Source organism: Gossypium hirsutum, chromosome D12 (assembly GCF_007990345.1).
Source record: "Gossypium hirsutum isolate 1008001.06 chromosome D12, Gossypium_hirsutum_v2.1, whole genome shotgun sequence".
Taxonomy (NCBI): domain Eukaryota; kingdom Viridiplantae; phylum Streptophyta; class Magnoliopsida; order Malvales; family Malvaceae; genus Gossypium; species Gossypium hirsutum.
The window spans coordinates 27,210,899-27,220,655 of record NC_053448.1 but is presented as its reverse complement, the minus strand read 5'-3'; the positions used below and the strand labels follow the sequence as shown (position 1 = coordinate 27,220,655).

The 9,757-nt window shown below is 30.3% G+C and overlaps 1 protein-coding gene across 1 annotated transcript; it reads right to left on the bottom strand.

Moving 5' to 3' along the window:
- Positions 1-1,448: 1,448 nt before the first annotated feature.
- On the bottom strand, positions 1,449-4,479 carry LOC107945467 (serine carboxypeptidase-like 2). The gene is made up of 14 exons (XM_016879484.2): positions 4,220-4,479; positions 3,932-4,068; positions 3,774-3,850; positions 3,558-3,680; positions 3,347-3,449; positions 3,224-3,255; positions 3,001-3,102; positions 2,814-2,900; positions 2,563-2,700; positions 2,407-2,478; positions 2,208-2,326; positions 2,025-2,138; positions 1,900-1,945; positions 1,449-1,800 (listed from the first exon to the last, which is right to left on the bottom strand). Exons 1-14 carry the CDS (start codon positions 4,351-4,353, stop codon positions 1,717-1,719), a joined length of 1,368 nt encoding a protein of 455 aa, XP_016734973.1. The 5' UTR covers positions 4,354-4,479; the 3' UTR covers positions 1,449-1,716.
- Positions 4,480-9,757: the final 5,278 nt, after the last annotated feature.

Genomic DNA, 9,757 nt, shown 5'->3' with positions numbered 1-9,757 from the left:
GATAGATTAAAGTCACTAGGGCAGCGAGGCTTCAGGATATGTGGCTTGTTTACGTAGGCAACGCACTATGAAAAGTGAAACTTCCTTCTTTACTATTTTGATGATATGTTACAAAAAGAAAAAATAAATAAAACAAAACAAAACAAAAACAAAAGAGAATAGGTTCATTTGCTTGAATACCTTTGAGATAACTTCAAGATCTTTTGCACACTCATGTCCGCTTCTACGTATTCTTCTTTACAATTCCTTTTGGCTGACTGCAAAATAAAATAAAATAAAATGCTCAATGAACATATAAACACAGAGTTTTATCGACAGAACACTTGCAATTACGGGATAGATAGCTCTAATTTATGTTATCAGAAGTGTTAAAACAAAGGGTTTTGTTCATTGAACTTGTAAAATTCATCAGAGATAAGTGGCATGCGATTATAAAATGGAATCTTTGAGTTGTCATCATATTTCGAACCCGTTGCAGGATTACCGACCAAATAACCCTGCAACAATTGCTGAAAATAAAAAACTCCATATGATAACATAAAGCACAAAGGTCAGCAGAAGTAGATGTAGAGCATTACTTTGAGATTGATGGCTGGAACGTATTCGTCTTTGATACTTAAAAATACCATGAAAAACCGTGACATTGGTCCCATTAGAAACAACAGATAAAGCACCAAGTTTAAAGCGGATTAACGCATTCTTACCATCTGATATTGCTTGAGCAATTATGGGAACAATTTTACTAGCGTATGAATCACCGGCAATATAGAGTGAGTTTGTGATGAACTTGGGATGACTTCGCAGCCACTGAACAGACAAGAAGTAATTGTTGAAAACATTTCGTTTTTAAGACTATATAACAACTCTATGCATATGAGATGGATATTGACAAGTAACAGTTGGCTTCACCTTCCTCACAAAATTATACCCATCATTAGCAAATAGTTTATCCCCGGTCTCAAAACCTTGCAATCTCGTTGAATAAGAAAATCCAATGCCAACAGGTTAGTCTAGGAAGATTATATTTGCAACCTGAATAGTTATCATGGAGTAAGTAGAAGCTATAAACCATGAGCTATTATTTTATGGAATCACGAATGAATGAATGAATGATTTCACCTTTGTCCATGAGTAGGGGTTGAGAGAAAGTTGGTAAGCTGCCATTATACTCCATCATGTTAAATTGCAGAGGCCCTAAATGAAATTGTTAGATTCTAAATTAACATCATTACAAATGGCTATGGAGTCTCCGGTGATACTAAACATGAAAAATAATCAGAGATATTCGAGAAAAAAGCCAGATATAGCAGAGCAACCAGGGCCTCTAGTGAGCCATAGGATGAGAGGATCTTTTGATGGATTGCTTTCTGATTGAATAAAATAGTAGAAAAATTCCACATCTCCCACAGTCCCACCCCCATGTACCTGAAACACAATTACTAACATTCTGAAACCAGTAATATTGCAGTGAATTTCTATTATTCGAATCATCTCTCCACAAAGCTGCCTTGAGAATAACACTCACTGATCCTTTAAACTAAGAATCATATATTATCAGTTGCATTCTCATATTATTACACTAATGTTTCACACTAATGTCTTGTACAAGACAAATTGCACAAAACATTATCTAAATACAAACTATTACAACATTTTATTTTTTTTTTTAACATTGGAGCTAATGGAATAAGAGCTCTTTTTTTAGAATTTTTACAGTCACAGAGGTTGTTGAGAAATCCATCTTTTGAACATGGAGAAAGATTCCTTAGGCTTGTACTCTGGAGCTGTATGACCTGCTCCCTGCAATAACCCAAACTCCATTACATGTATTTTTCTTCCAAAACTGACACATAATTAATAAGTAACGTTTTTCATTTATAAAACTATTAGCACACTTGCCTTGACAGTTGCAAATGTGAAGTTATTTCCATATTCTCTCGAGTATCTGTAACAACCAAATCATTAGAAAAAGTAAGCTCTAACAGGTATTGGAAACAAAATCCGTTTATAAGTCATAGGCTTACCCTGCAACCTGACCATCAACAATCCATGGCCTCCAATCATCAACAATGGATAAATTCAAGGACTTAATCCATGATTCAGTACCCACATATGTAACAGCTAGGTCATGATCACCACTGTAAAGAAAATAAGATTCAGCTAGAAGAAATGAGATGGCGAGAGCTGCAAGCAAGCAAAAGTGTAACCTGTATATTAGAGCTCGGTAACCTCTTGTATTGAGACATAGATGATAACTTACAACACTCGCAACATCATAGTCATAATCCATGCTTTTGTTACATCTTACCCATTCTTTGATTGTTCCCTGGTATTCAACATCAACAATTCATTAATTTAACTTAGCTAAGTTACCTGGTGTTGTTGTTGTTGAGTTTCGATTGTTACCTTTCTGATATGAAGTGCTTTCTGGACACTGATATCAGTTGCCCAAACTTTGCAAAGGTAACAATAATAGTTCTGTAATATGGCTTAGTCAGCAGCTCAATTTATCTAAACAGAGTTACATAAATATATACATATAGCAAGTGGAAGAACATTTACACGACATCCAAATTGAGGATATCCGTCTGACAGATGCAAGGAGTCTTCATGTGTTTCTAAAAGATATTTTCGCACTTCGGGAAATTCGGATGGGCAGTGAGGCTCCAAGATATGCACCGGGTTTATATGTGCAGTGCACTAGAAAAACAAACGCCAAAACTGTTATTAATCTTGTCTAGTGAACAAAAAGAGAAAGCTTTCATGAATTAAAAAAATATGGCTATAAGAAACAGGTTCATTTTCTTGTCTACCTCTGAGATAGTCTGGAGATCCTTTACACACATTCTGTTGCTGATTTCTACGTCTATGTATTCTTGTTTACAATTGCTTTTGGCCGACTGCAAAATCCAAAAATTCTTAGGAGCATACATATATTTGGTGTCCTTGAAGAATTATTTAGATTTAAGGGAATAGAAAGAGGAGTTTCTGTTCAATAACCTCATAGAGTTCATCAGAGATGAGCGCCATTCGATTATAATATATAATCTTTGAGTTTCCATCAAATTTCGCATCAGTGAATGGATTGCCAAGCAAATAACCCTGCAATAATTGCTAGAAATTTTGTAGCATTCCGGAATCTAAAACACCATATCGTAAAAAGAAATTTTTGAAGCACAACAAATCGGTATTCTCATCAGGAATTTGATGGTGGAGTACTTACTTTGAGATTCAATACTGGTTTGGCTTCAATATCTGAACCAAGATGAATAACATGGTTATTGCTCCATTGATTAACAACATATAAAAATACAAGTCTTATGAGGATGAGGATGTAGCTAGCTACCATCTGATATTGCTTGAGTAATTATAGGTACAATCATTCCCGAGTAGGAGTCTCCGGCAATGTAAAGTGGATTCGAGATGAACTTCGGATGACTCTGCAACCACTGAACAGAAAACACTACTCCAGGTTACAAAAGGAGTTGTCTAAACCTTATAGCAATATATGGAATATTTAAGTACAAGCAATATTAGCAGTAGAGATTTGTCTAAACCTTCCTCAGAAAATTATAACAACTAATAGCATGTTTCATATCCCCAGTCTTGAAACCTTGGGCGGTCCTTGAATAAGAGAATCCAGTACCAACAGGAGCATCTAGGAAGATTATACTTGAAACCTAGAAAATTATCAAGGATGTTCACGAATATCAAATATCAGTAAAGGGAAATAAGAGGCTTGGCACAACTCAATTAGTCGTAAATGATTTCACCTTTGTCCATGCATATTGGTTCAGGAAAAAAGTTGGTAAGCTGCCATTGTACTCCACCATGTTAAAATGCAGGGGTCCTAAATGGATTTAGAGGCTGGAAATGAGCTTGTAATTAAGATATGATTCCTTGACAAAGTGGATATAACCAACCAGATCACCTATTTCAAGGAAAAACCCAGAAAGACTAGAGCAGCCAGGGCCTCCAGTGAGCCAAAGAACTAGAGGATCCCCTGCTGGGTTCCTTTCTGATTCAATAAAATAGTAGAAAAACTCCAAATCATCCACCTCTGTGTATCTGAGACATTCAATTAGCTAACCCGTTATGACTAGTCAATCGGATTAGTTTCCAATGGAGTACATACTCTCTCTATTCTCATATATATTCGAAAAATGTGTTGGATACAAAGATTAAAGAAAAGATTAGCTTTTAGCAGAAGGGAAGTTACCCAGTTTCAAGTTTGAAGGGAAGTGGAGCAGTAAATCCAGGAAGAGAGTCAACTACTGAAAATGAAACTGCAGGCTTACACCAATTCATTACAAATACCATGTAAAAGCATACAGCCTTAATATATCCCGACATCTTTGCTCAACCACTGTACTTAGCTCAATCTGAAGCCAGAATTCTCAACTCACACCTACTGTCTTGCTGATGATAGAAATAAAACCCTATTTTATTTTTCTACTCAAAAAAATAGTAACTAAACAAATAAACTTCCACGTGTTTATAGACGAAATATTTTATACATCTGTGCTCAGTGCGCTGCCTTTGACGTTGACTCATGAAGAAATTATACATGTTAGGACAATTACGCTTTAATCCTAAATAAATCGTTCAAGTAATGTATGGGCAGAATTTGATTGTCAGAGGCAACTACTGCCGTATATGCATTCTCATTAAGCTACAAATTTGGATAAAATTAGAAACTTATTTTGTATTTACTAGAAAATCAACACTCATAAAATTTATTTTTTCACACATTTATATATTTTTATTATTGTTTTATGTTGTATGTTTATTATGCTTGATTGTATAACTTATCAATTTAAGTAACTTGAGAAAAAGTTTTTTTATATCAACTTTTTAAAATTTTTAAAATATAAAAATATAATTTAATCTTTTATAAGATATAAAGATATAGTTTGTGTATTGTTATAGATATCTTATTAAGTGGATGTCCATCAAAATCAAAATAAGTTTTGATGTTCTTTAAATTTTAATAATCATTAGAAGTAGATATCTACTTCATTTATACTTTTTATGCCTATAAATAAAAATTTTAGAGAAGCTTTGTAAATGTCCCGATTAATCAATAAAATACGCTCTCTTTTTTGTCCTCTCATTCTGTTTGTTCTTTATTCTCTGTTATTTTATTTTATGACATTTTATCAGCACGATTCTATTTTAATTGTTTTTCTCCATAAGTCACAAAATTTTTTCCCTTTCACCAAGCCTTACCCCGTTCAAGCAACAACCAATGCAATAGCTAGTCACTCAAATTTGCTACTCAAGCTGATGTCGATTACCTTCTAGAGCTACTGTTATTTCAGTCTTCAATTGAAGCTTGCGTATTATGAGTAATCATTATGCAAAGAATTTTATATAATCCTTATGTGGTATGTTTTTCTCCTTTGTTGATTGATTTTTGGTAAAATTATTTTATGAAAAATATTATTTCTTTAAGGTTTCTTTTAAACTAAGATTCTTTTATTAATTATAGTATATATGATATTTGGATGATTAAATTTTTTTATGATTAAATTATTATTACTAAATATGCTTGAAATTATTGTATTATATCTTTTAAATTGAATTTATAAATATTTGATTAGAGCATCATAAGATTTTATAAGATATATGTGGTATTGAAATTTGGTACAATATGTATCGAATAACTTTCAAGCGTCATACACAAAAATTTTGATTTTGTTTATTAAATGATTTTTTTACTATTAGATTATAAATGTTATTACGAAAACAAAGTTGTTAAAAAATCTCAGGTATATTTTACTATGATTTATTTATTATATCATATTTATTATAATTTGAAACTAATCATAACAACATGAATAGATAAATTTTGATTTGAAATTCACGCATGTTTTGCAATGGTGATTATGAAATAAAGAATCAATAGAGGTGTTTAGAAGTCTATCCTGCGAGTTTTGTTGCATTCATTGAAGTGAATGCAAACATAAGGAAAATAAAAGATATAATCATATACCACTAAAAGTAGGAACATAGTAATAAACAAGGCAACAATAAAAGTTCTCAAGATAACCCTTCAAAGTGTAAAGATAACATATGTTATCAATGTGATATGAAAGATCATTAGCCACATATGTGGCGTATGCCCAAATATTTTGTTTCTGTTAATATTATTTGAGAAAAGATATGAGAATGTAGTAATGAATTCTATCATTACAGATAGAAAATATTTATCTTATTTGGTACTTAAATAAACAAATATTATTATAATATTTGATAGTATAAAATTAGTTGAAAGCTCCAGAAGAGTTAATATATCAATATCTAAAAAGCAAAAAATTTGTGATGGTTAATGCATTAGTTTTAAAATATATTCATTATAATAGATATCATATTGGGATTTTGAATAAAGAAAAGATTGTATTTCATATGAATCAAAAGAGGATTGGGTTATTGATTTATATTTATTACTCTTGTTATAAATTGAATTGATCGTGACTATCTTTGTGATCTTCTTTTGTCACCATCCCGTTAAGGGATTGAAAGCGAAATATTTGACTGTGAAAGATCTATTTATGAGCAATAGAATATGGTAAATCTATCTAAAGCTTGTTATGGTTGGATGCACCTAAAGTTGCAAGTTTTTTTAAAGATATGAGTATAACTCTACAGTATTTAGAATAAGTTTTCAATTAAAATTACGGGAAAAAATATTACTGATGAGAACCTTGGAAAAGAGAACTTATTCAACTTTTCATGATTCAAATGTGCTCTACGGTAGCAATATCATAAAAAAATTACTTATGATTGAACGAAAATTTTTAAACGCGAAACCTAACCATTCCCTGAAGAGAATGTAACAATATGTAATAAATTCTAAAGATATAATCTTTAACGTGGATGTAGTAAATTGGACTATAATAATAGTCATGGGGGATTGTTGTAATAAATTTTCTTACCACCAGAAGTGGAAAAATGAAGAAAGCAAGAAAAGAACAAGAATTTTCAAGAACTTTTTAAGAAGAGAGATAATTTACTTATGAAGAGTCATTGATTATGTACCTATTGTACACTTGGAAAATAAGATTCACTCTCCATATTTGTTATTAATAGATTTGATTGAATTCAAAGTCTACTACTGAAGTTTAATTTGCTTACTTCTTATTGTCAAGACTCAACATATAACAAAAAAGAAAAAGAAACAAAAAAGGTACTTCTTTAAATATTAAATCAACTTGATATATGATTTAAATATTTTGAGATTGCCTTCGTTTTAAGTTTTAATTACATGTGTTACATATTGTTTTAAGCATCTCATTTGTTCATAAAAATGAATATTAATTGGTTTATTTATGTCGTTATAGTAGGTTTTATAATTAAATAATATATTTAATTAAAACATATCCAGTATGCAAATTTATGTTAACAAACCAATGAATTTTATGATTATTCAGATTTGATTTAGTTCAAATAATTGTTAAAGGTAGTAGTTCATATGTTTTATATTATTTCATTTGTTAATTATTTAGAGAAATGACATGAGCAATTGATAAATGAAAAGTTCTATGAGCTTGAATGGTTGGATTTTAAATTAAATTTCATACATATTTATGATTATGATTATGATTATGAAAAAAAAATGCTAGTTTTTTATTATGTCATATTTTTATGTTTGAAATGTGACATTTATTGGTATATTTAGTATAGGTTTGTTTCTATACATGACCTAGACAGTTATTCTTGGTAGTTAATTTATTATGAAAAACTCTTGTTAAAAGAGTTTTAAAAGTATTTTGAATTGAACTAGGGACTTCTCGCATCCAAAGCGAGAATCATACCACCAAACCAAATGCCCTGTATTTGAAGATTTTGGCATATTCCCTGAAGCGTATATTACATATAATTACTTGGAAATTATATTTATTGACTTAGTGGCATTATAGACTTCACATTGATTTAGACATTTCCAGTAGTAAATGTCACAATATACTTATATGTAGATACAAAGTAAAAGGAATGATAGCAAAATTATCAATTTGTTACAATTTAGTACAATTGAAACGCATATTAAAGTAAACTAGAAGTTTATTGATACAAATGCATTTACTACTTGGCATGACCAGTTAGACCATTCTGGATCATATATGATGCGAAAAATAATTTAGAACTCATATGGACATTAATTAAAAAACCAGAAGATTCTTTAATTTAAAGAATTCTCATTTGTTACTTGTTTTTACTGAAAGTTGATTGTTAGAAACTCACTAGCTAAAGTTGAGGTTTAATGTCTTACATTTCTGAAATGAATATGAGTTTATTCATCCACCATGTGGATGATTTTGATATTATATGATTTTGGTAGATGCATCTACAAAATAATCACATATGTGTTATCAACTTGTAACCTGTTGTTTACAATATTTCTTGTTTAAATAATTAATTTTAGATCGTGCAATTAAGACAATTCATCTTGCTAGTACTGATGAGTTTATATCTCAGTCTTTTATTGATTGAGTTTGAAAAACTTTTGTAAAAGTTTGTTTTTTATGGGCATAATGGTTTAGAGAAATTTTTTATTAAACGCCTCTGATTAATGTCTAAACCATTACTTATGAGAACTAAACTTCCTATTTCAACATGAGGTTATGTTGATTTACGTGTTGTACACATCAAGCCAATAAGTTATAAATAATCCCCCATTACAATTGGTTTTTGATCAAGAGCTAAATATTTATCATCTTTGAAGTTTTGTATGTGCGTATATGTTCCAATTGCTCCACCACAACGCACAAAAATGAGTGAATCCCCAAAGAAAGTTGGAAATATATATTAATTACAAGTTTCTTTGTATTATTAGATGTTTTTAATGTATTAGAGATTCAATTTTGACATGATTTGTAATTACAATTTTGATTCGATAGTTTTCCCGACATTAGGGGGAGAGAAATAATAACCTGTAATGAGTTAGGGGAGAGTAATTTGAACCAAAAGTTCAACAATGATAACTCATTACAAGTTAACTGTTAGATGTATTTACAAACTTAATAAGAATAACCAAGTGTTATATACCATCTAATATTTTAATTTGAATCAAAGTCCTAGTAAGACAATTAGTTAGAATAAATAATAGATTGATTGGTTCCAAGGATGAAAATTCTTCTAGATGGTCATATAGTAGAGGTGGGTGCTCTAGAAGAGACCCAAGACATAAATAATAAGTAAACTCCAGAAGAGATTCAGGTACCTGAAACTGAATTTTAAAATAATGAAAATAAAATATCTCAATAAGTTAGTCAATTCAAGAAAATGTGGAACTGAATAATAAAAGTGGTTTACTATGATTTTGCAAGCAATATTATTATTGAAATAATGAAATAAAAGGAGGATCCTGGATAAATTTATTCAGAAATATAGATATGGAATATATTGATCAAAATAAAAAGACGCAACTCAAGTACAATTAAATTCTTAGAGTTTTTGGACCAATAGTCTAAATATCCAAAGGTATAAAGCTAGTGAAGGTGCAAATGAAGTAGTTTTGCAAAAGCGGAATAAAAATATGAAGTTTTTTACTAAATCCTGGCATTGATTATGAAAAGATATAATATTTTTTTTGTGGTGGATGCAATAACCTTCAGATATATTATTTTGACAATTCATTAAATATTTTACTTGTGTCTAATGGTTGTTGTTATAATCTTTTATAAATAACTATATAGTAAAGTTTATATTAAAATCCTTAAAGGATTTAGGATGCTAGAAGCATGTTGAAATTCTA

Excerpts from the sequence above, each read along its gene's own strand:
- LOC107945467 (XM_016879484.2), bottom strand. The coding sequence starts at position 4,353 with ATGTCGGGATATATTAAGGCTGTATGCTTTTACATGGTATTTGTAATG. Across the intron at positions 3,450-3,557 it reads GTTATAATTTTCTGAGGAAG|TGGTTGCAGAGTCATCCGAA; the intron begins GTTTAGACAAAT and ends TTTTCTGTTCAG. Across the intron at positions 1,946-2,024 it reads GTTGATGGTCAGGTTGCAGG|ATACTCGAGAGAATATGGAA; the intron begins GTAAGCCTATGA and ends TGGTTGTTACAG.